The sequence below is a fragment of the Panthera pardus genome, unplaced genomic scaffold (assembly GCF_024362965.1).
Source record: "Panthera pardus isolate Hobbes unplaced genomic scaffold, ASM2436296v1 HiC_scaffold_8, whole genome shotgun sequence".
Classification (NCBI taxonomy): domain Eukaryota; kingdom Metazoa; phylum Chordata; class Mammalia; order Carnivora; family Felidae; genus Panthera; species Panthera pardus.
The window spans coordinates 39,191,461-39,217,943 of record NW_026527013.1 but is presented as its reverse complement, the minus strand read 5'-3'; the positions used below and the strand labels follow the sequence as shown (position 1 = coordinate 39,217,943).

General features: G+C 42.2%; 1 protein-coding gene across 1 annotated transcript in view; it reads left to right on the top strand.

The window, feature by feature from the left end:
• The window catches only part of EIF4E3 (eukaryotic translation initiation factor 4E family member 3), a 223,950-nt gene extending 216,622 nt beyond the window's left edge, over positions 1–7,328 (top strand). Inside the window, exon 7 of the mRNA XM_053897316.1 lies at positions 7,199–7,328. Coding sequence (XP_053753291.1) covers positions 7,199–7,296 — 98 coding nt within the window. The 3' untranslated portion in view covers positions 7,297–7,328. The remainder of the gene's footprint in view (positions 1–7,198) is intronic.
• Positions 7,329–26,483: the final 19,155 nt, after the last annotated feature.

The window sequence follows — 26,483 nt, the reverse complement described above, 5'->3', positions numbered from 1 at the left end:
TGGAAGTCAAGGGATGTTGACTGAATGGCTTTCTTCTTGAAGGAAGAAGGAAAGTTTTGAGATTTTTCATGATGTTGGTAATGGAGGGTGGTGGGAAGAGGTGAGCATTGGAGCCAAGGTGAAGTTTCTTTAATACAGAAATGGGATTTGGGGATGATTGGAAGGCAGCAGGATAATGGTGCTTTTTATTCTCTAAGAAGGGGTTCCATTTAAATCACTTATTTTTCATAGCAGGGTTTAGACATAAGTTAGGTTACTTATTGAGGAGATAGGGAGAAGGGACAGACAAATGCAACAGGAAGACAAGACTCCAGGTTTTAAGGAGAATGTTAAGATTTTTAGTAAAGGAAGATCAATAAACAAACAAGCACAAAAGGTTTCTGGTAGAGCCTCAGTGAACTAGAAAAGTAATTACATGGAAACCATATTCCCCATGCGTTCTAATTAACCTAGTGGGTTTACTTAAAAGCTTGTTTTTGAGCATAAATATCAAAAAGTCCTCTGATGAGTTGAAAGAAATCTTGCTAGTGAAAGTTAAGCAAGAGTGGTTAGCTCTAGAGAATTTAAGTGAAGTGAAGTCAGGTGGGCTTGCTGAAGCCAAGAACGTTCGTGTGGTTGACTCTTTTGGTTAAATTTGGTTGACCATTTTTACTAGAACTTTAGAACTTAGCTCTTCCGACAGAAGCTTATTTAGGGTACATTTGAGGTGATTATTATTGTAAAAGCAGAAGTATTATTTATTCTTCTTTTCTAAGCCTTATTAGTTGAGGCAGATTGGCATTTTATTTGTGAACTGACAACACACACTTTTTTTTTTTTTTTTTTTTTGCAGCCGGTGTGCTTTTTGAACTGGGTTCAGCATTGTCAGAAAGTTATTCACGGGAGTTGATGATGGAGCCTGCTCCACCCACTTCTGTTCCCTTTCTATTTTGGTGCCATTTGCAACAAAAGAAATGAAGTTAATAAATTAGAGAAGGATTGAAGCTCTCACAAATGCTCTCCTTCCCATCAGGTTGTGTAACCGATGAGACAGAGTGGGCCCACTCTTCCTGTAGCACATGGGACCTGAAGGAACATCCGTGTAAATCACAGGAGATGGCCTTGACCTTGGGGCTCCCAGGTCTTTTGACCAATCTGATACAGCTGCATTAAAAAGCCTATAAATATATACATTTGTGGGTGTGTACATTCATGTGTGCATTTGTGTATGTGTATACTTCATACATACATGTATATTTGTATTTACATGTATATGTGTATACACGCTTATATCCTGTGGCCATGTAAAATACCAGATTTAGCCTTCCAAAGCCAAAGGAGGTCCAATGGACAGCATGTTGAATTTGAGTTTTGTGTCAGGGCCCCCATGGGAAAAAGATGGCTTTTATCTCTCCTTGGGCCTGGGAAGGACAAGGGAAGGGCAGGTAGTGGTTGTGGGAAGGTGGAGACTATATGGAGGGGGCTGGGAGACATCACCTTTCATAGAGGGACTCAGCCAATCTGCATTTCCCTGGATGGAAGGGAGCCTGGGCAAAGGATGCCCCATCTTCCCTGTCCTCCTAAGATGAGAAGTCCCTTGGTTGTATCCAGCTGGAAGCCAGAGGACACGGGTATCTAGTGGTGCAGCCCTCCAGGGCACAGAGCGAGGTGGGGGGGGATGATGGGCAGAGCATCTGGAGAGGCACATGGAAAACCATGTACTGTGTTTTGTTCTGTGAACTTCCTCGAGCTTGACCCTGCCATACTCACTCAGATAACCCGTGGGAGAGGTCAAAGTGGCCAACGATTTCCCAGGTGTTCAGGATGACGAGGATATATCTAATGTCTGAGAGTGGTGGCATTGGAAGTGTGGTGCCTACACCAATTGCACCAGCATCACTTGGGAGCTTTCTAGAAATTCTCAGGACCTAAACCTGGACCTATTGAATTAGCCCCTCTGGTGGAGGGGCCCAGCAGTCTCTGTTTTATTAGCCTTCCTGGGGATCCCGGTGCTTGTTCGAGATTGAGAACCACTGCTGGATGTGTTCAGGTGTTAGATGGGGGGCAGGTAATGCTAATTTGCTAAGATGGCCACTGTTAGCTTGCTTGGAAATGCCAGGGAGGGGAACGTGTTGTCTGTATCAACCCAGGACAGACTTCCTGTCCTCCTTTTGTAGGATGTTTCTGAGGATGCCACAGAAATGGAATAATGCATTGCATTTAGGCCGTGGGTGCTAATACCCAGTGCAGTTCATGCCTTTAATTTTCAAGTTGCCCTCAGCCATACAAGGAAGTACCAGGCCAAGCCCTAGACTTTTGGAGGTTGTTTTTGAAAAACAGATGCAAATACAGCCTGTGCGGTTGTTGTGTTCCCGGTGCCTGGCAGTGTTTGGTAAACAACTTGATTGCTAGGTCTTGGCCTCAGGGAACCACAGCTGCTCTCTCCAGCTCCCCGCAGACTTTTGTACTGAGCAAGGATTGCTTCAGGGAAAAATAAACAGGGGAGAACAAAACAAGTAAACATCACGGTTGTTTTGTGGCTGCCTCTACCTGTTTTCCTGGAGCTGTTTTGCAACCACAGGCCCTGGGCTTTGGTTCCTTAAAAAAGAAAAAAAAAAAAACAAAAAGCAAAAAAACAAGGCAAGACCCCACGGCATCCCAGGCTTCTTTCTCTGTGGTCAGACTGTGGAGGGGCCACGGGACCTGGAAAATCTGGGTGGGGGCCCTTGCAAGAATATATGCAATTTTAAATATGGAAATTGAAGGGGAGAAGGCTTTGTTCTTTCTGATGACCCCCAAGATGACAATCTGGTTTTTCAAATCTCTAGGAAAACAGATTGAATATGGCACGGTTAATGTTTCAGCTCTTCTAGGCTTTTCTCTAAAATAAGTTAATGGGCTTTTAATTTATTGCAGCTCCTGATTGGTAGGGTTGAGACTGGGTTGCTGCCCCCCCCACCCCCCAACTCCCCTCAAGGTGCTCTCTCCCGGGCCCTAAGGAAGAGGAAGGCTACAAAGTCCTTTTGGTGTATCAGCCTTGGGCTCAGCCCCCTGCTGGCTGAATTCCTGATCCTAAAGTGGTGGAGAGCATTGCAGCGCCCCTCAGAGTGGAGGGACCCATCTCCATCGGAATTACCTGGGTGTCTGGTCGAAATGTAGATTCCTGGGACCTGAATCTCTGGACTGGAGGTGGGGGTGGGGGGCAGGAGTATGCAATTCAAGCTGGTGCCCCAGTTACACACTCAGGTTTGCAGAACAAGGCCTTGGTGATTGATACCGCCACAGTGTAAAAATAAGTGAGCTGGGGTAGGGACCCTGTGATGTGTTGCCAGACTTTTGAATTTATTTTAAGAAATTTTTATTTTTGAGACATGCACATCATTTTGATGCACTTACTTTTTTTTTTTAAGTTTATTTATTTTGAGAGAAAGAGAGGGAGAGTCTGTGTGTGTAAGTGGGGGGGGGGGGGAGGGGGGGCAGAGAGAGAGGGAGAGAGAAAAATCCCAAGCAGGCTCCCTGTGTGGGGCTCAAACTCACAAATCCGTGAGATCATGACCTGAGCCAAAATCAAGAGTCCGACGCTTAATGGACTGAACCACCCAGTCACTCTGACGGATTTCCTTTTCATTGACTCACAAGTTCGTTATTTTGGCTCCCTCTTTCTAACTAAGTCAGAGAACCTTCTTCCCGAAATCATTTTCTTTTGGCCTAAATGATATACCTCTTTGTGAATGTCCTTCTAGAGAGATGGTGAACTTCTGTTTGTCTGAAAAGATCTTTATTTTATCCTCATTTTTCAAAGAAATTTTTTTTCTGGCTATAAAATTCTAGGTAGACAGTTTTTGCCTCTAGGCACTTTTCTGGGTAATTTATTTGGATGTCTGTCTTTGCTTCTGTTTTTTGTTGTTGTTGTTGTTGTTGCTTAAATTTTTAACTTTTTTTATTTCAATGGCTGTCCTTTTTAATTTCTGGAGTTCAGAATTTTGGTTAGAGTTATAGAGCTTGGTGGAGATGAAATTCAGTTCTGGGGCTTTTGGACTCTTAAAACGTATACAAACAAACCATAGTGGTACATGGTTTTTATTCTCATATATGTGGGGTAACTTGAATGGTTTAGGAAATCAAGCAGGACAACACTAACGGTCAGACCCTTAGAGCACGGTGTCCTAGCTGGAAAGCTGCATGAACGAAGAGGAAAGCTACATGAACTCTTCCACCCCCCCTTCCACCCCACCCCCCTGTGCTGCTTTTGAGGGTGACTTGTCTCCTCCTACCCACCTCCAAGCCTCTGAATATGCTACTTTGGTTTTGTGGCATGCCTTTCCCACCTCACCTTCCTTTTCCTTCTAAAACTTGTTCAAGATAATTCCTCTAGAAAGCCTTTATCTACCCAGACACCTACTATGTTGTTTTGTGTTCGCTTGTACAGCTTCTTTGTGCTGCTGAATTTCTCTAGAAATCACTGACATGGAGTGACCTCAGCAGTCATTTGGTATAGGGGTTGCAAGTTCCTTCCTTCTCCTCTGCCCCTTCCCTTCCCTTCCCTTCCCTTCCCTTCCCTTCCCTTCCCTTCCCTTCCCTTCCCTTCCGTCTTTCTTTCTTTCTTTCTTTCTTGTTTGCTTTCTCTTTTCTTTCTCTCTTCTTTTTCTTTCGTTTTCTTTCTTCTTTATTTCTCTCATGCTGTTAAAAGATTAGCTACTATCTTTGAAAAATCCTGAAATTTTACAAAATGGTAATGATTCCTGCCTTTGTTTGTACTCGTGGAAGTTCTTGAAGCCCTGGGCTTATGTTTCTTTGTGGCAATAATTGGCTTTGGTGTGCGCCAGCTGCCCTCTTTAGCTGAAAAACTGTTCGTCTTCCAGGTTGCTACCTTCCCCATAGCTCCCTGTACCTTACACACCTGGCCTATTTTGCTCTCTTGTCTCGTCCACCTGGTCTCTGTGGGGTACAGTAGCTTTCCCTGTGTGAAGCAGGAAGCTCAGGGTCAGAAGGGCTAAGGATCTTCTACAAGACCTTGCAGCCAGCTTGAGTCAGAAGAGTGTCTACTACAAGGCAGTGCTCAAATTGTTTGTAATAATGTATTGGCTGGAAAATACAGAGTTCTTGTGAGTGCAGTTCGTAGAGTCAGCCCCTGATACAGTGTGATGTTGGGCAAGTTACTAAGACTCTGCCTCAGTTTTCTTATCTGTGGATTAAGATTATAACATTGTCTACCGGGAACTAAGTTGTAAGAATAGAAGTAGATGCAATAATTGTTGTCAAACACTTAAAACAATATCCAGCACATAGTGAGTTTCCGGTCAATAGCCCTTATTTTTTTGTAGGATGTTGAAGAATGACTTCTTTCGATGGTTGATTCATTTGTTGAGCTGGTAAATCTGTATTGAATGCCTGCTGTGAGCCAGGCGTTTTTCTGAAGTTTTGAAGTACAGCGATAAATATGACAGAGATGCTCCCTTATCTTGTGGAGCTCATATTCAAGCGGGGAAAACAAGCGAATACATGAGAAAAAAGTTTCTAGGTTATGACAGAAGCTCTGGAGAAAGCGAATAGAGTGATATCACTGAGAGTCGCTGGGGATCTAGCCTATGTAGGTAGGCAGGACAGCCTTCTTGCAGCGGCCTTTGCCCCTAAGATCCAGTGATCCAGAGAAAGCCATTAGTGTAAGGAGTAGGCTCATGGCATGGCATTCAGCATGGAAAAGCAAGGGCTCCAGTCCTGAGGTGGAAGAACATAGCTTGCTTGGGGTGGAAGGAAGGCCACTGTGCCTGTGTTGTAGCTGAAGATTGGGTTGGTGGCTGGAGGTGTCAGAGAAGTAGGAAGTGACCAATTTGCAGGGCCTTGTAGGCCACAGAAGGATGTTTGGTTTTTATCCTAACGATGGCAAACAACCTCAGCCCATCTCTTTTTGCTGTGTGACTCCAAGTTATGCTTATACACGCAAAAGTTCGAGAAACAGTCATGTGTAATACATTTGGCAGATTTCCCTCGTAGTTGGAACTGTACTCCCTGGAGAGAAATGGAAGCCTTCCATGGGCACCCAGGGGATGCTGTCAGCCACCCAGGGTGGCAGCTCACCAGGGCTGGGCACTAGTGCCAGGGTGAGAATTCTGTGCATGTGCGAAGAAAGCCCTCTCTGCCTGTAGCACATCTTCAGTGTTGATGGCAGATCGATGTAACAGTGATACGCGATAAAACTCTTTTTAATCAGGAATCTGAAAGGAGAAGCTAATAGCTTAGCTTGTTCAGAATAAATATACTTTATTAAAACAAAACAAAACAAAAAAACAAGAAAGCTAAGCAATAGAAGGGACTTGGGGAGCATCAGTTACTGCCCCGATCTTTGCACATGAGGAAGCTGGCATCCTGAGATAGTAAATAGCTTTCCTGGGGCCACACAACGGGTGACAATATCAGGTTCAGAATTCAGGCTTCTCCACTTTGAGGCCTGTATATTACATAGTACGTTCTGTCTTGATGGAGATACCTCCCAGAGGTTTGCTCCTTCAGTAACTCCTGTGCATTTAAAAAATTATTTTGGAGGAGAAGTGTTCATTATTATTTAAAAATAATTTAAAAAAAAGAGGGGGAGTGCTAGGTGGTTCATTCGGTTGAGTGTCCGACTTTGGCTTAGGTCATGATCTCACAGTTGATGAGTTCGAGCCCCGCATCAGGCTCTGTGCTGACAGCTCAGAGCCTGGAGCCTGCTTTGGATTGTGTGTCTCCCTCTTTCTCTGCCCCTCCCCTACTCATGCTCTGTCTGTCTCTCAAAAATAAATAAACATTACATTTTTTTTAAATTATCACTATTTAAATTTTCATGTTTTTTCATCCTCTAGGAAAGATAATTACTTAATAGGAAATGGCACACTTATCCATGTAATATTTGAGTTAAAACACCTTGTTGTTAGCTAAGCACTCTATAATGGGACATGATATTTTTGTAATGCTAAAATATGTAAAATATTTTGCACCGAATCTAGGATAAACAAAACATTTCAGTGTATGTGTTGAAGTAATGGGTAGATGTATCTTTCACAACAGTATTTCCGGTTCATATTTTACAACATCACATTTGATATATTGATCTACCCTCATTTTAAAGGTGTTTTCCCCTACCTCTAGATTCTATGTCTGCCTTGCTGTTTTTAAGTTTAAGGAAGTGGTGGTTTTAGAAGCTACATCTTAGTTATGTGTAAAAAATATTTTTGTATTGCAGTGTCCCAGGACCTTTTGCTGACAATTCCAGTTTCCAGACGGAACATTTGGGCAATGGTGAAGGCTTCCAGCCCTTCTCTGATTTGCTGCCAACCATGAACGGGTGGATGTGATGCTTGCTGGCCGAAAGGGTAAGTGAACTTTTATGATTATTTGTGTGAAAATTCACAAGACAAAAAAGTGGCCGCAGGGGTCACACACAGTGCAGGAAATTGATAGAAGTCCTAAGTTCATCATAACAATTGCATACTGAGGGTGAGAGATTCTCATTTTGAAAGAAGGGAGCAACTCGTGATATTTTTTTCTGCTGTAACCCTCTTGAATAACCCCTGCAGTGATCTGAGGATTTATCAAAGGCATAACAGGACACAGGAGAACTTATTTGTGTGTGTGTGTGTGTGTGTGTGTGTGTGTTCATACTGTGAAGGGTGGGCTATCTAAATTATGAACCACATGCATAATTAAAAGAATAATTACTTTTTTGGTCCTATCATAACTCAGCAAAAAAATGAGCCTCCGTGGTATAAAAGTATAATGACCTCATCTTGGGTTTTAGAGGAAATTTAAGGCTGATTTGTTCATTAGGAAGGTCTCATCCCAAGCTTTCCACATGATAAGGGCTCTTAAGAAAGATACTGGACTCTCAAAGATATTCAGAAAGATGAGCATTTTTTTCAATCATTGTTCACCTCACTAAGATACTAATTGTAGTTTTTAAGGGAGGTCAGAAGAGACATGATGATCGTTTCCTCTTACATGTTTTTTCTGTATTTGATGGACTGTACCATGTTCCTCAGCAACCAGTGGCTCTTTTATAGTAATGAAGGAACAATTGTGACTTGCCTTTACAGAGAAAATAATTGGTTGAGGCCAGGTGTTGTGGATAAAAACTCTGACATCATTCACTGGTAGCTTTTTCATAGGAAGAGGTCACCTTTATGGGGAACCATCTCATTTCAAGTTTTGTATTCAGTGATTTAGAGATAAGAACCATTGGTGTAAACTCCATCTTGTTTGTCTTAGTGTGACTGTATTTGAAACAGGTTCTTTTTAATGGAGGGAAGTGTAGTGAAGGAGAAAGAGAATTTTATTGGAATTTGGGAGACCTAATAGTTATCTGATATGGGACAGGTTAGTCTCTATTGTGATTTTCTTTCTTTCTTTTCTTTATTTTCTTTTCCTTTCTTTTCTTTTCTCTTTTCTTTCTTTCTTTCTTTCTTTCTTTCTTTCTTTCTTTCTTTCTTTCTTTCTTTCTTTCTTTCTTTTCAAGTTTATTTATTTAGTTTTGAGAGGGGGGAGAGGCAAAGAGAAAGGGAATCCCAAGCAGTTCCCATGATCAGTGCATAGCCTGAAGTGGGGCTCGATTCCACAAACATGAGATCATGACCTGAACCTAAATCAAGAGTTATACGCTTACCTGATTGAGCCACCCAGGTACCCCTGATTTTCTACATTTAAAATAAAGCACATAGGTTAGAGCATCCTATTTGTCAGTGCTGCCAAGGCCTTAGAAGATGTCAATTTAAATGCCCTCATTTAACATTAATTTTTAATGTTTATTTATTTTTGAGAGAGAGAGAGAGAGAGAGAGTACGAGGAGGGGGGAGGGGCAGAGACAGAGGGAGACACAGAATCCAAAGCAGGCTGCAGGCTCCAAGCTGTCAGCAGAGAGCCCGACGTGGAGCTCAAACTCAGGAACTGTGAGATCATGACCTGAGCCAAAGTCAGATGTTCAACCAACTGAGCCACCCAGGTGCCCCAAAAAGCCCTCATTTTATAGATGGAATAGCTGAAGCCCTTAGAGTCTAATTGAGCTGTCTAAATCCCTGGGCTTGGTCAGAACTGGAGCCTACTTCCTTTTGTCCTCAATGATTTTTGTCCTCAGTGATTTTTTTCTTGTTTATTCTGGTATAGAGGTTGAGACATCTAGCCAGTTGAGTAAAATTTCTCTGATAAGTGTCTCCTTAAGACATTGTTATACATTTAGTTATTTGGGACAGATAGTAAAAGATTTTACAGTTAGAGACCAATGTGACCTCCTTCTCAGTTCACCGATTAAAAAAAAAAAAAGCCCTAGTGAAGTAACTAAGGCCATTATTACTGATCAGGTGATCCTCAAAGAGCCTGGGAGCTCTAAAATTCACTTCCACGTAGGCTAGTTTGGTACTGTATTCCGCTGGAGTTTCAGATTGAGGAAAAACAGTCTTTTACCTTCCTGACATCCCTTCTTTAATTGGCAAGAAATAAGGCCAACTGTAAATGGGAACACATAAGGTAAGGGTGTCCACAGTGAGGAGAAATGGTTAGTGGAGTTGTGGAATTTAGAGCAGATCAAGGTCCTCCATCATCTTCCTGGGTGGTCTTGGGGAAGTCCTTTGATTTCTCACCTATGAAGTTCCTCTGAGGGCTTTCCACTGCTAAATAGCTATGATAGACTTCTGTGGATGGTCTGCAGACTAGTGAGCAGATAGCATGCATTATAAAAAATTGTATCTTTTAGGATCCAGGTAGAGTTGAGACCAAAGCCAGGGTCTGTCTCATACACACATGAGAATTCATAGAAGTGGTTGGAATTCTGAAGGCACTGAAATAGTAACAAACTCAGGTTTGAGAATACCTGTCATCTCTGTCGTCAGTATTGGGAAAGTGACTCAATCTCACTATCATAAAATTGATGTATGAAATTAAACAAAACCACATGAATGGATTAAAGAGTGGGTTCATTTTATTGATTAATTTCATTGGGTGAGGCCTGCTATTTGAAAAATCATTCTGAAGAACTATAATGAAAATGATCTCTCTTCTGAATTGATAAAATTGAATACCAGTTTTGTTTTTTTTATTAAGGAAGTGCTTTATATTCATCAGATTGTAATAAACTGCCCTTCACTATGTTTTTAGTAGAAAATAGAAGTACCTCAAATCTGATGAGCTGGGGCATGTGTTCCGATTTTCTGTCCTTCTATTCTTTGTCAAAGCCCACCTCCAAGGTTTGCCAAAAGACTAATTCTTTTCCTCTGTGATGCAGTAACCTGACTTTGCATGCACTCTGTATCTGATAGTCCTTTCACTGTCAAAAATGTATCCACTGTCCTGTGGCTTTTTAGGACATTACAGTTTATTGAGTAACCAAAAGAAGCACCAATTCATTGTTAACTGCTCATAATTTGGAGTCTTTAGGCTTGAAATAAACTCCAGTTCTGAGTGCAGTGTTTCATGGTAAATGTCCTCATGGTAGAACAGGGTCACAGTCACAGGCATAGGCAGCCAGAACAACAAATGGCTACTCACATGCAAGGCAGTGAAACCATCTGAGAAAAGGTTTGTGTAAAGAGATCATTACAGCAAACGTTTAAGGTAACAAAATGGGCGGTGTACTCATTTTATGCCGGTGATAACCATGCCTGCATAATAAATTTCCTTAGGTGCAAGATAGAGAAAAGGAAGGCTGAGTGCTTGAGGTCTCTCTTCGTGATGTAGTTCTTTAATGCCACCATTCACCAGCAGGGAATGAGTTGGCTCCTGTTTCCCTGGCGTGAAGCTGAAGTTGATATGGATACCTATCTGATGCACATCACGAGACTCCACGAGTGAAGAGTGGCTGAGTCTGCTGCATATTTAATAGGCAGTTAGCCACAGTGTTATTAATAAATGTGATAATAACAGTCTGGATTTGCATAGAGTTTTCCTGAGAAGAGTTGAGTAGAGGTGGTGAATTGCTGGCTTGTTATTCAGTCTGTGCCTTGGCATTGCCCACTCTCTAGTAGTAAATTGTGTTTTGCTGGGGGATCTGCTGTAAGAATGTAGCACCAGGTGACATTGTTTTGTCGCCAATTGTTTTTCCTTACTTGCCCACAGTTACTTATTTGATCTCTCTCATAATGACATTCCTAGTTACAAGCTATTTGGATGAAGGAAAAACACGGGAAATAATTCTTCTCACTTAAGACTTGAGAATGGGCTATGTTTTGGCCGGGAGTTCCTTGCCTTTGTATAAAACTTGAGAATGTGTATTTTTTTTCATCGGTTTTGGGGTGCGGTGGTGGTGGTGGTGCAGCTTCCAGGAAGAGGTGGGGGCAGGTAGCAGGTGTTTTGGGACAGGAAAGCTGTCTGATGGGCTCCCCTTCTGAGCCGCGTTGTGCTGGAACCTGTCAGTGGGCAAAGCCACTTTGTTGTGTTTAAACTTCCAGGCCCTGAAATTTTGAGTTTGAAAAGTAATTTTAGCAATTTAATAAACTACGTAATATGTTTTATAAGCTGGAGCGAATGATCTTAAGTATTTTGGTCTCTTTCATAACACAATGAACCTAATATTGGTAAAAATACAGATCTTCACTCACGACATAAAGAGTGGCTAGATTTAATAAGCAGTTATGAGTGCTGGCAGCTGCCTATCAGATTGTATAACTTGGGCTCCAGCATGCGAAGACAGTGTCAACTTACATTTTATCTCCGAAGTATTTTCGAGGTGTTTATTTTGCCTTTCTCTCCAGTCTCTAACCTAATAGAGGTAATGTAATTGGCTGAATATTTTCCACACAGCTAATTGGCTAGGGGCCAAGGTGGAAACCATTGTCTGGCTTGATGAAGATCAGAAATTAACATGACATTTACGTGGAGGTAATGGAATATATTAGTAATGTAGTCATTCAGGATGGTGAGAGCGAGAGTGTCCATCCTTTCCCTGCCCATAAGCAGCACGACGAGTTCTGAGGATGATGAAGGAACGTCCAGTCCCCATCCCACCCCCATCTCTCTGTACTTCACAGCAGTGGCCAGCCAACACCTGTGTCAAATTTACTTTTCAGTTTTTCAGACAGAACTGTAAGACAAACTAATGAATTATTCCCTTTGTCAATTAAAAAAGAAAATCCACTACTATTGTAAGATGAAATTCCAATTAGAAGGTTGCATTTAATTCAGAAGCTATAACATTGTTTTAATGAATTCTGTTGGAGGTGACAGTTTATGTGAGATAAATTTATATGGTGTAGGTAGATATAAATTCATTGGATAATGTTAAACATGTTACTTCATACATATTAGCTGTGAAATTTATTTCTTCTCTAGTTATGTCCCCAAGGAGGTAGAGTCAGAGGGAAAAAACATATCTTCAAAGAAAGGGTCCTTTCTGTCCTTTCAGATCCTTGCTCGAAAACAGCCTTTTCTCACTATTATTAAAAAAAAAAATCTGTTAAATTTCTGCATTAACTGAATTTATGATTCTTAGTGTATGCTATTTATAAAATTGAATATAGGTTTTATGATATAGGAAATTAGTCTAGGAATGAGAATATGATCCAATTTTGTAATAAAGGTAATCTGCATTTATATTGCAGAGATTTTCCATTCCTCTCTAAGCCCCTTATGGGATTATACACACATTTTTCTGGACATACAAATTCACTATAGAGTAAACTTTTAATGGATTGGGCAGGCTTTTGTTCACATGACATCTACACAAAAGCATCAAACCCTTGCCTAAATCAAAGGTGGTGAACATTCTTGACACATTTTGGATCTTACATTTCCCCTACCGCTGCCCCTTCCTGTGTCCTTGACAGACATCACTAATTGATCACATTCTCCCTTCTGATGAGTGCTGATTAGACCTCAGAGTTTCTGCACCTGAATTCCTAGAGGCAAGCTTATACATTGACCACTGGCATGAGTATCAGCAAAATAATGTCAGTCCGGTGGCTTTTGACCAGTCTTTATGGTTTTCCTTTGTTTACCCAGTACTTACTCTAATATCTGGCATCCAGCGGTGAAACACTATATGCTTGTTATATTAATGAGAAAATCTCACACACCACAGTTTTAGCAGTTATCTGGTTGTGTAACAGTTGGGCTTTTGGCACGTGTCTGCCACGATTGTGTGATGTGAAGTATTCGTTTTTCTACCTTTCATCTGGTTTTGTTGTTAACTATGTGAAACATTATAGTTTTGTAGTTTTTTTTTTTTTTTTTCATTCTTTAGCTTTGGAAAAGATAAAAAAGAGACCATTCTCACCCTCTTGTTACCTGTGCATCAACTGAGGCTCAAGCCTAGAAGGAAGTGGTGGGGTAAGAATGAAACCCAGACTCTCACTCTCCAAGTGCAGTTTCTTTCTCAAAGGGAGGAGCACACACATGTACCAGGTGCTGACCGGTGCAGGGCAAGTGCCTTGCAGTTTCCTTTTGCATATTAATCTTGGTTTTTATCAATACCCTGAAGCAGGCTGTACCAGGGAGGAAGGCATTCAACTATTATATTTCAAATGATATCTTCTGTGATGTAAAATTCTAGGAACTTAAATTACACTGCGTGTTGTTTTTCAACAATAATCTATTTTCTGTTAACTTGGTTCAAGTAATGCACAGAGACTGAAAGAAGGAAATTTCCACTTAGTCTCTATGCAATGCAGGCTGCTGAGGTGCCCTGTTGAGAATTGCCATCGTTTTAATTCGTTCTTAAAGAAAAATGAGCAATTAGTGCATTTAAGCACCATTTAGTTAATGTACATCTTAATTTCATCGCAGCATATTGTTTGATTATTTGTGTGGTCTTGGTCCTAGTAAGCAGAGTTCCGGAAAGTGATTGTAGATGAACATGTGAATTGTTAACCTCTTGTCGTGTGTTGATGGGGGAGTACGGTCGGCCTTAATCAAGGATGACAACATCAGTGGGGCCCATCCTGGTCTGCTCTGATGGCGACGCTTGGATTTTCGGTGCACGCTGTTCCGTGCATCCCCAACCACTTGATTGGAGTAGGTCCTGAGACGAAATCTCGTTCATGCCTCTTTGTGTTCCGCGAGATTTATTAACGTTCGTGACAAAGAATTACAGCAGCCATTCATGGGGCGTTAGTTGTTCTAGAGTGGTTTGGATATTGCATGAGTTATTTCGTTCAAACAGCATCACCGTCTTCTGGATGTTACCCTTTTCGGTTTTCTTGTTGAGAAGACAGAAACCCAGTGCCTAGGTCGGTCACCTGCTCCGGATCACAGAGCAAGTTTTATAAGTGAGGTTTACCTTAAGTTGTGCCACTTTCCAAGCCTGTGTCTTCACCACAAGGGCCTGCTGCCTCTTCGTCTCTGAATAGATTCTGTGGTTCCTCAAGGCCCTTTTATTTGATTCAGGCAGGGAAGATTTTGTGGCTTGTAGTTGTCTTTGTGGAAGAAATTGGAATCCAACTCATTTAAAACTGCAGCTTAATATACAAACAGGATTTTTATAGAACCAGTGATATAAAAGGAAATAGCTTCTTCCAAAAAAATTTTTTTTTCAGAAATATTCCTTACCTACTGGCCTTTTCCTCAGTCTAAAATCTCCCAGAATCATGCGGGTAGGCTCAGTGTTGTGTGCCTCCTTGAGTTCTCTCCTAAGTAAAGATGCTCCTGGTAGTGGCAGCTCGTGGGGTCCCTTACGTTGGAGGAAGTGAGTTTTTTCCCTTGATTCGGTATGAACAGACTACATAGGAGCAGCAGTCCAGTTCCTCCTGAGAATGGGTGCGGGAAGGGAGAACCTTGGCTGCTGGAATTTTGTGCCCAGGGCGAGAGCCAGGCATTGGAAAGGTCAAGCGTTGCTGCCTTGACAGGTTACTTAGGCCCTTTGCCTGTGGCCTACAGGGATGCCTGCCCTTCCAGGATGGACGTGCCGGCTACATGGCCAGCACGCTAGCTCCCGGGATGCTCTGTGGACTTGTTTTTTTCATGACACCTGCATTCAGTTATTATCGAAAGGATTCCTCTCTCCATATTTTTTAAGAGGTGCCCACTGGATTGTGTAGGGTGAAATGGCTTGTCATTTGTGATTTCCTTCACAAGTCTTCAGGAGTGAACAAACGGTGCAGTATCTTGTTATTCTGGAATCTGGGTGATGGCTATCTGGGGCTCATTATACTCTTTACTTCTTTATGTATCTGACCACTCTTATAATAAAAGCAGTTGTATGTGGGCGGGGGTGAGGGGTTTGTCTGGCTCCTTACCTAGTCTGTCACTGGGTAGAACCAGGTCTCTGCCCCACTGTGCTCCACCCCACCTTGCCCAGCTCTCAGCTGCTGGTGTCATTTAATTGATACGGAGTCTTGGGGCAAGGAGATGCTAACCTAATCAGCCAAGAGTAAAGTAATTTTCTGGACAGTGTAGATAAAATGACTTTACCTGACATATTTCTCTCTCATTCTCCCGTGGTCGGCGTTTGGAGGGGAGGAGATGGAACTTAAACTCAGGGCCCATCAGACTTTATTCTCCTTCACCTCTGAGTCCTTGGGGCCATGGTTTTCAAAGTGCAGTCCCTAAGGATGCCTGGGAAATGTGTTTAATACAGATTTCCACAACCTCGTATGGGTTAAGGGGAGCATGGTGTCTGAAGTAATGGTAGATAGCCCCAGGTCTCACTCATTCTCTGGCTGTGGCCATGTCATGTATCCTCCTCAAACCTCAGTTTCCTCATCTGTCAAATGGGGGCAATGGTAGCATCTACCCTGTTGGCTGTAAAGTCCTTAATACAGTGCTTGGCCCCTTGCAAGCACTAGAAGTAGGTTACTTGGAACCCGTATTTTAACCTTTTTGAGACATTTGCAAACACACTGGTGTAACTGGGAATGTTAAGGATGTAGCAATTAATGCTCCAGGGGGGCACTGTGTGGTGGGTATAATTTCAACCCTCTACGTCCTAGATGTGTTTTTTTGTAATTATTAAAAACATTTTAAAAATCAGTATTAGAATTTTTTACATAGATGTTGGAGAAAGAAGTCTGTCACCAAAGTGTATAAGAGTTGACAAGTGTAAATATGCAGTTAGACAGTTTCAAAAAACGTGTATTATTTACTGATCAATGTAGTGTCTCCTTTGGAGCCATTACACTCAGCATTTCCTGTCAATCTCGCCACGCTGGTATAATCAGACTATGGATATGCATATTAAAGTGCAAGAAAGTTATTGTGTATGTGTGGTGGCAGCTTTTTAATTGTTAATAATGTTGCAGCTTTAAAAAGGTATCGGGATCGTTTACTGTTAGGATGGTTAATAGCCCTCAGAATTGCATGAGAAATCAGGCGGCGGGAACACGTGTTACCGATCGGCTGGTGTCTGTGTCTCCAGCCAGTGCTGCAGGTACCAACGGAAGCTTTTATCTGATCTGGGTGCTGAACACTTGGAGATTCCTTATGCTTTTCTATTTTACTCCTGCTTTTTTTTGGTGGGGGGAGGGGGACTTGTATTCATGTAAGTGTGTGATGGCAAAAGGCTGGCATAACATCTTTGTCCCTATCAGGGATCAGCAAACTTTTTCTGATCACGGTAGTAAATATTTTAGCCTTTGGGCACCGCAGTCTGTTACCGCTACTGTCGTGCGAAAGCAGCCGCAGACGACCCGCGAATGGGTGGGCATGGCTGTGTTTCCAATAAAATTTATTGACAGACAGTGCAGTTTGAGTTTTGTAGAATTTCCACTTGACACGAAGTAGTAGCGTTAATTTTTTCCCAACCCTGCAAGAATGGCGAAACTGTTCTTAGCTCATGGGCGGCAGGTTCAGTTTGGCCCCAGGGCCTGTGGTTTGCCGAGCCCCAGTCTGAAGAAGATAGAGCGCGAAGCCATGCTGGGGATTCACTTCTTTGTTCTTGTTCTCTGACACTTGAGCTCTTCACTTTCTGATGAGATAATAATGTCTTCATTTTTGTACCCATCTCATCTGGAGAGAAGCTCTTCTATGTGATTGGATTATTTATTGATTGAGGGTGAGAGGTCTGTGTGTGGGGGGTCTCCCTCCTCCTTCCTGTATTTAAAAGAAGAGAAATATAAACTGGAAGTAAAAGTGAGGCCACGGGTAAAAGATGAAGTGAAAGGGAAGACAGGTCAAGGAAGAAAAGTAGACCTTGAAAGTGACGTGACCTCCATGTCTCTTCAGTGCCAAGCACTTTCTGAGGTGGGTCATAGATCCCCCAGCAGAATTGAAGAGGAGACGCACGTGAACATTCTCGAGAATCTGAGAGTTAGGTAGGACTTTTAATATGTATTACACATTCAGTACGTAGCCAAAACTCTTACTCGTGCGTCAGGTCTGGGGTGTCCGCAAATACTCCTTCAATGCAACGTTTAATAAAATTGAGACATTTAAGGAAAAATACGAAAATTATTACACAGGTGGTTCTTGGGGATGGCAGAACTCTGAGAGGTGCTACTGAATGACTAAAGTAGGACATTTTCTTCTAAATGTCCCTGACTTTGCAACGAGGGAAATGGAGACCAGGGCACATAGAACGTGTGTCTTTTGATTTCTGTAAAGAAATCTCTAGAGGACAAGAATGATAAAAACGAAACAAAACAAACAAACAAAAAAAAAAACGAGTGAAAGCATCCGGGAAGAAAGACGTCTTAAATTAGGGTTCTCGTTCCATTTTGTGTCGAAGATTTTAATCATAATTTTATCTTGTAAGACAGGTGCGTGAGGGATGTCGGGACAGGGGTGAATGTGGACAAGAGTGAATTCGGGGAGTGGAGCATTTTAATAAAATGCAGGCCAGGTTATAACACAGCATTGAGTAAGGGAAAACAAATGTACCATCAGGGAAGAGAAATGAAAAGGAAGTTTTTCAGGAAAGGCACAGGAGAATAATCTAGAGGAATATTTTGTTATCATGTGTCACGATAAAACTGGCTGTGATGTGAAATGAAGGAAAGAAGTTTCTGATTTTCAGCATGCCATAACTTATTAACCAAGGTATTGTTATTGCAGCCAGGGAATAAATATCTAGAAAAGATGAACCCCTAAGAAGCAAATATGTCTTTACAGAAATGTCCATTGTAATAGAAAATGTAGGAAGTGGCAGAGAGAATACAGCAAAGGTAGAATTGTGTTGAAAGCCTTGCAAAGGGTTAGTTAGTTTGTTTATTTATTTAATGAAAAGTAAATGTATCCCATGATCCAGACCAAGACGTAGAACCTTTAATGTGTAATAAACAGCTAAATGTGGTGATTATGAACACAGGATGTTGGCCAGACAACTTGGGTTTGAATCCTGGCTCTGCTACCTACTCACAGTAGACTCTTGGGTAAGTTACACTGTTCTGTACCTCAGTTTCCCCACCTTTAAAATGTGAATGAGAACAGCACTGAACTGGAGCTACATAACAAAGTACGCATTACAAAAGAGTTGGCACGTAGTAAACTTTCAGTAAATGATGTAGGTAGCTATTAGCCATAAACTATGCCCTAAATTAAAAACAGAAGGTGCTTTTGGATTACTACAGCAATCTGCTATTATGTTTCTGTAGTGTCCCAGGATACATATTTTATGCATTTTTGTATGTGTACCTCTGTGTCCTAGTGATATACATCATATACGTTCAAAGACTCGTAGACATTAAAAAAAAATTCGTTTTAAATGTTGTACTTATTTTTGAGTGTGGGAGTGTGAGCGGGGGAGGGACAGAGAGAGAGGGGAACGGAAGATCCGAAGCAGGCTCTGTGCTTAACAGCAGCGAGCCTGATGCGGGGCTCGAACTCACAAGCTGTGAGATCGTGGCCTGAGCCAATGTCGGGTGCTCAGCCGACAAAGCCACCCAGGCACCCGAAAGACTCCTAGATACTTGGTGTGCAAAGCAGTACTGAAGCCGATTGCTGTCCCCATGCATCTTGTGCCTCGGTCTTTGAGGCTGTGTTGCTGCTACACGAACATCCAGACTATCTGAGTAACTCTGGGACGCTCAACTTAACATCCTTCGGGAAGCTCATTTTATCTTTGACCAATCCTTAGGGCTAGGAAGTTCCTTCTTAAATTGCACTAAAATCTATGGCCCACAGGCTTGCCACTTAAATGTTTGCTTTGGTACCTCGAGATTCTACAAAACCCATCTCTTTTTTTTTTTTTAGAATTTTAAACATGTTTTATTTATTTTTGAGAGAAGAGAGAGAACGTGTTCACACAGAGGAGAAGCAGAGAGAGAGGGAGACAAAGAATCTGAAAACAGGCTCCAGGCTCTGAGCTGTCAGCACAGAGCCCGATGCGGGGCTCGAACCCATGAACCGTGAGGTCCTGACCTGAGCAGAAGTCGGATGCTCAACTGACTGAGCCACCCAGGTGACCCAGAACCCATCTCTTCTGCATGAAAACCCATCAGTTATTTTCAGATGGGTCCAGGGTCCTTCTTGAGTCTTCTCCAGGCTCAGGACCCTTTTTGCTTCTTCAGGTGTTACCTCTCCTGTTTGGTTTTAGGTATCCTGTGACCATCTTGATTGTTTCTCACAACACCAATAGTCACAGGGGCATGGTTGTTTTTTTTTTTTTTTTCCTATGTGTCTACATTTACATATAATTCACTTAAAAGTTGCCTCTTTTTTTTTTTTTTTTTTGACAAACTGTCTTTATCATTTAGAAAGGGAACATTTTTGACTTTTCTTAACCCACTTCTTAAATTCCAAATTTGGGAAGCTGGCACGTAAGGAAACCGTTGCTACAGAATGGTAAATCTTCCCCTGAACTCAGTGTGCTGGAACAGGCTTCGTTTCGTTCCAAGCCAAGTAGCCGTACGGAAGTAACAGTGACACCTATGGTTCTTGGCCCCTGCAGTAGCACCCTGCTGTGTGTGACTGCCATGTGTCACATAGGCTCCCTGAGTCCTCTCGAGTATTGAAGCCTCGGGGTTGTGAGTCTGATACAGTTGGTATTCATATATTCAGGTGACAGAGGCAGTGCTAGGGTGAAATTGGAGACTCTGGTAAGATAAGCCCAAGAGGAGGGTTTTTTTGTGAAGATGACGGGACTGGTGCGTCCATACATCTTTCATCCACGTGAAGGGTTCTGTATGCTACTCAAGAAATCGTGTAGTTTCTGGCCTCTTTAGCTTTGCCCCTTGTTTTAATGCGCAAAAATGATTCAAGTCACGTAAGAATTATCCCCCTTTTTTTGGGGGGGGGGGAGGCCAGTCCGCTTTTATCCCACTGAAAGAATTGAGTAATTATTTCTTTCTTTCTTTAAGTCTATTTATTTTTGACAGAGACAGAATGCGAGCATGAGCTGGGGAGGGGCAGAGAGAGAGAGAGGGAGACACAGAATCCGAAGCAGGCTCCAGGTTCCGAGCTGTCAGCACAGAGGCAGACGCGGGGCTCGAACTCACAAACCGTGAGATCATGACCTGGGCCGAAGTCGGACGCTTAAACCGACGGAGCCACCCAGGCGCCCCTTGAGTAATTATTTTTAAAGATACTGTTCTTCTCGCTGGGCTGGAGCCTCCCGCCCCCACACAGTGGGGACGCTGTACTTGATTTTCTTTCAGCTTTCCCCAAGTGACTTCCTCCCCCCCTACTTCACCAAGACTCCCAGCGAGGAAGCCAATCTCAGTGTTACCGACAGTAGAAAGATTTCAGAATGCCTTCACGGGCCTGGGTAACTTGGGGGATGGCTGGGTGCCTTCTAGGAGACTTAACACATTTCCTGAACATGGAGCCTCACCATGGCAACAGCCATGTCACATGACACATTGGTGACACATGTAAGGTGCTGCCACAACTCATCCCAGGTTGCATGTCTGTGATTCATTGTTTCCACTGACACCGTGACTGCAACTCGCAGTTGGAAGGTTGTCTGGTGTTCAGTGCCATTAACGCACACTGACTCCCATGGCACACGGAGGGCTCAGGGAAGGGAAGCATAAATAAATAAGTATGAGCTGTAAACATTGCCTTCATTAGCTCTACTGAGAAATACGTGTTCATCAGTCAACCTCCTTGCCACTCACATCCTTCTTTTTTAAAGCATATTTTGTTGGTAACACCTTGCGAGCTCAAAGATTTTATTTTTAATCATATTATACCCATTTCCACTTGGCACACTTCACCAGAGAGAGTTCACGGTGGCCCCTTTTTCGTATTTATTTATATTCTTCTCATGTAGCAGATTTATTGACGAAGGCATGATTCTGGGAATATTTTTTTTTCCCTCATTGTGCAACTTATTGAATACTCTACATAAATCACTTGGTAGTATTTCGGGTCCGTTGCTCGTGTGGAGGGGCCTGAAGGTTGGATGATACCAGAAGACTTTTCTAGAGGTCCAAGATGAGTGGTATTTTAACATATTTTAATTTCTGAGTGATTCAGTGAGTGATTAAAAAAGTAGATGTGGAATCTGGAAGACATTAAAGAGATGTCAGGGACAGACGGATTTTGATTTGTAGCCTAATGAAATGTTTTGCCAACTTTTAAAGATTTTTTTGAGAGTAGAACTTTAATCATTTGCTTGTGTTTCTGGCATGGTAAGGTTATTCCTGTTTCTGTTACATGATGAATCCAAAGTGAAAATGGGATAATTTTTAATTAGCAAAATTATAAAACCATTTGCAGCCAAATGTTTCTTGTCTTGTATAAACTGTGAGGTTTCACATTTTACTTTAATCATTTTAGGAAATTTCATTCTGAAGATCTATTTCAGTTGGTATTTTATGTATGGGTACAAATCCCTCAATATTAGAAATTACCTTGTAATATTCTTTTCCCGATATTCTTGTCACTTGAATAATCTGACAGGGTTTCGGTCATGTTTATTGCTTGTATCTATTTTGGAGGTGTCATGGTTACCTGAGTTGGATGTAGCACTAATATGCAAATCAGTATGATGAATGCAAGGCTGAATGTTACAAGAGAAATGGTGTTGGGGGTTAGAAATGTTTCTTTAATTTTATCTTGGGTGATCTTGTATGTTTCAGAATTGCTTTTGCTGAGGTTACCTCTGTAATTATTTGAAGCAAAATATTAGTTGACTTTGTGCTATAAATATGTGAATGGAGAGTTATTTTATTTTATTTACTTATTTTTTTTTTTAACGTTTATTTATTTTTGAGACAGAGAGAGACAGAGCATGAACAGGGGAGGGGCAGAGAGAAAGAGGGAGACACAGAATCTGAAACAGGCTCCAGGCTCTGAGCTGTCAGCACAGAGCCCGACGCAGGGCTCGAACTCAAGACCGCGAGATCCTGACCTGAGCCTAAGTTGGCCGCTTAACCGACTGAGCCACCCAGGCAGCCCTGGAGAGTTATTTTAAAATCTCTTTTATGAAGGAAACGAGAATAATGCGCCAAGTCATGGCAGCCACACCGTTCCCGGACTTTGCGTTTTAGGGTGCTTTGATCCGATGCTTTGCTGTCGATTCCGAGGGTCTTACGTTTTTGGGGGGCTCATTAGAAATATACCTGAGAATAAGAATTCTTTGGAGATAAGAAGGGATTGAGTGCTCAGAACTTGAGGATCTGGGTAGATTAGGCGGTTGCAGCTCCTTGAACTTCTATCTATACCTGCTTGTTGGTTGGCCTGGAGGTGGGCGGCTGGGGCCTCTGCCATTTTCTGCTGTTGCTGTGGGATCCTCTAGAGGGTGCTGTGTCTCACCTCACCGTGCGCCCATTGCTGTGGGACGGGAAGATGGTGGAGACTAGCCGGGGGAAGCTATACCTGCAGCACCAGCTCGAGGCCCTCATCTTTAGCCCTTTGTCTTTGACCCATCACAGGTGTCGCTTATCAAGAAGCAGGAGGGAAAATGAGATAAGTGTCAATAAATTTCCTTCAGACTGAGTAATTCCTTAATGAAACAGATTCTTCAAGCAAGAGATTTCCCGGGGAATATTGCAGGCCTAATAATTCATTGGGCAGCTGTGAATCAGCCTGAAGGACAGGAACCTTACATTAAAAAACAAAACAAAAAAAACCCCCTCGATTAATGGTGTTATTTTCGTCCAGAAATTAAGGAGTCGTTTGAAGTTTTTGGAGGCGAAAGACATGTACGTTCTATAGGAATTACTGAGAACTCCCATCTAGATCTGGTAAAGACCTTCCATTTAGAAGTAAACAGTCAACCCAAACAATAATGGTAATTTTCTAAAATAGAATCAGGTACGAGTTTCTTTAGGAAATCTCTTTTCTAGGGACATGGCAATATGACCTTGGAGAATTGTGCTTTTCAGTACCCAGTGCTGGTCACCCGTGGCTGCTGGTCATGTGGAGTGTGTGTCCGTGGCTAGTCTGATTTGAGATGGGCGAGGTGTAAAAGACACACTAGGTTTCAAAGACACTTGGTTACATGTTGAAGCGAGAGGATTTTGGATCCATTGGGTTAAATACAATGTATCTCTGAAACTAATTTTATATGTTGCTGACCTTTCTAATGTGGCTGTGAGAACATTAAAAATTGCATACGTGGCTCACTTTGTATTTCCACTGGACACCAGTGTTAGAGAACCTACCAGTTCCATATTTCTAAAATCAGGAAACTTTTTATGAAATTCTTTTCCTTGAAAAGGGGATCAAACATTGGTCAAGTTGAAAAACACTTGGCTATTTTATCAAAAAAAAAAAAAAAAAAATTAGGGGCGCCCGGGTGGCTCAGTCGGTTAAGTGTCTGACTTCAGCTCAGGTCGTGATCTCCTGGTTCGTGAGTTCAAGCCCCGCGTTGGGCTCTGTGCTGAAAGCTTGGAGCCTGGAGCCTGCTTTGGATTCTTTGTCTGTCTCTCTCTCTCTGTTCCTCCTCACCCCCTTCTCCCCTCCACCCCTGCTCTTTCTCTCTCTCAAAAATAAACAAACTTTAAATTTTTAAAAATATTAAATGGGGTGTCTGGCTGGCTCAGTTCATTCAGCGTCCGACTTTGGCTTAGGTCGTGGTCTCACGGTTCATGGGTTCAAGCCCTGCGTTGGACTTTGTTCTGTCATTGCAGACCCGCTTCGGATCTTCTGTCTCCCTCTTTCTCTGCTCCTCCCCCACGTGTGTGTGTGGCCTTACTCTCTCTCACTCTCACAAAAATAAACATTAAAAATTAGAATGTTCTTCAAATTCACTTCATTTAGTGTAAATGTACCCCAGCAATAAATAACCCCTCATGGATTATAATATGGGAGAAAAACCACTTGAAGTCACTTACAGCCTGTGAATACCACACTGACACATCCAGTTAAAGAACTCAGGTAATGAACTAGTGACGTTTGCATTGAATGCCAACAGATAATCTGTTTTTTTTTTAATTGTCCTCTGTTTTGTCGTGTAGACCTGTCCATCTCAAATGGTCATATGTCCATATATAAGCCTAAATATGAGAGAACTCAGAATCTCCTTAAATCGCAAGATAATTTACGTAGCATAGCTCCGCGAAGAGGCACTTTTTCTTTGAAGATTGCAGTGGGAAAAGGCATCATTTTTGCATTTTAAATGGCCACATTTAGGCTGACATAAAACATAAGATTTTCAATGTTTACTATGACATTCCTGCTTACTTAGGTCCTCTCTGATTAGTGTTTCCAGACTCTTCCTGCCTCATGAGTGGATATATACTTTCTTCCCCTTCCCCCCACCTCATTGCCATTAAGGTCTTTTTTTTTTTCTTTTCTCTTTTTTTTAAGGAATCTCTGTACCCAACGTGGGGCTCAAAATCATGATCCTGAGATCAACAGTTAGATGCTCTTCTGACTGACTCAGCCAGGTGCCCCGCCATTAAGGTGTATTTTGTTAGAAATGTTTGAGACCAGACTTAGTTTCTAACCAATAATTACCTTTAAAAAATTACAGCTGCTATTTCCATTGGAAATTTAATAGTGGTGTTTTATCATCTGAGCCACCTTAATAAAAATGCTGGGCATCACTTGGCACCTGATAGGAAAGTTCCTACCCTTTACCAGTGCAGAAAGGCATGGTGACAGCTTCAAGGGGAGGGAAAGATCTTGAGTTAGGGTGATGATAGTGGGCACAGAAGGCAGGTACGGACAGATGGTACAGAAGTTATAGCAAAGAATGGAAAGATATGGGGAATGCCTGCAGTAGGGAAGGCATGGGATGGAGAAGGGAAAGTAATGACTTTGAACTTGGACCCGACAGTGGATAGCAGTGTGCTTACCAGAGATGGGAAACTCAGCAATGAAGACTTGGGTAGGCAGGGGCTGTAAACTGTTGACTTTAATTTGCAGTACTCTGGATTCGGAAGTGAGGGTGGAAAATCTGTCTAGAAATACAAGGTGATGGTCGTTAATTTCTCTTTTTTGGGGAAACTTCTACTTTTGGCGACATTTATTCAGGTGTGGTTATACTGCAGTATTTTTCTATTCTAGACCTCTTTGGGCCAATTAAATGTGATTGTTAAGATTTTCACTTTCGTCATAAAGGATACCGAACTTATGCCACAGAGGGGAAAATCACTGATTTTTTCACTGCCTTGAAACAAGAATTGAATATTTTAGTCCATTTCCTACTTTTCTGGATGCAGATTTAAATTTTTTTTTTAATGTTTTTATTTATTTTGGGGGCAGAGACAGAGCAGGGGAGGGGCAGAGAGAGAAGGAGACACAGAGTCTGAAGCAGGTTCTGGGCTCTGAGCTTTCAGCACAGAGCCCAACACGGGGATCGAACCCACGGACTGTGAGATCATGACCTGAGCTGAAGTCGGACGCCCAACCGACTGTGCCACCCAGGCGCCCCTCTGGATGCAGATTTTAAATAAATACCTAGTTGCAATCACTTGTGCTAGTCACTTTGGGTCCTGCTTTCTCTTGGGTAATATTACCTTCATCTCCTTAGATTATGCTTGTTGCGATTGCTTTTACTGACTGTGTAATAGATCATCTGGACATTGCACAGATATTTTTGAGGTGCCTTCCATGGGTCAGGGCCTGCCTTATGTCCTTGGAATGAGAAAAAAACAGTTTCTCGCCCCTGGAAGGGAGCTTATTGGTGACTGTTTCTCAGGGGGTGCCACTCCCACCTGAGATATTACCATTCTTTTCATCTGTGCCATACCTTCCGCAGGGTGTTTAGCATCCTTGGTGTTTCTCCAGTCATTGGGACAGCCAACGTTGCCCTCACATGTTCCAAATACCACAGTCCCTGGCTCTTCAGTTGAGGATCGCTGGCTTAAACCATAATTTGGTTTACTCTTTTCCTGCTGGACAGTACATTAAATGTTGGACATGAAGGTCGGTTACCTTTTGTTCTTTTTCTTTCTTTCCTTTGGTGGCAAGATGGCTGTGTGTTACTTGTATCTGTGACTGCCTAGTCACTGTAGAAAAGGCCCTGAGTGGGATGGGTGATTTTCCATTCTACCTTGGTACCTTAGGGTTCTGCTACTCACAATTTGGAGACACGTTTTGACAGTCTTGGAGGAAAGGCATATGTCATAATCTCGACGAAGATCTCCGGTGGGAAACCTTTGTTTCTCTCTCCTAGTAGCTTCTTTTCCTCCACGTGCATCCCATCTCACACCCCAAAAGGTACAGTGAAGTATACTTTTGGGGAACATATATTGGAGAATATCTAGAATATTTAGAACCTTTAA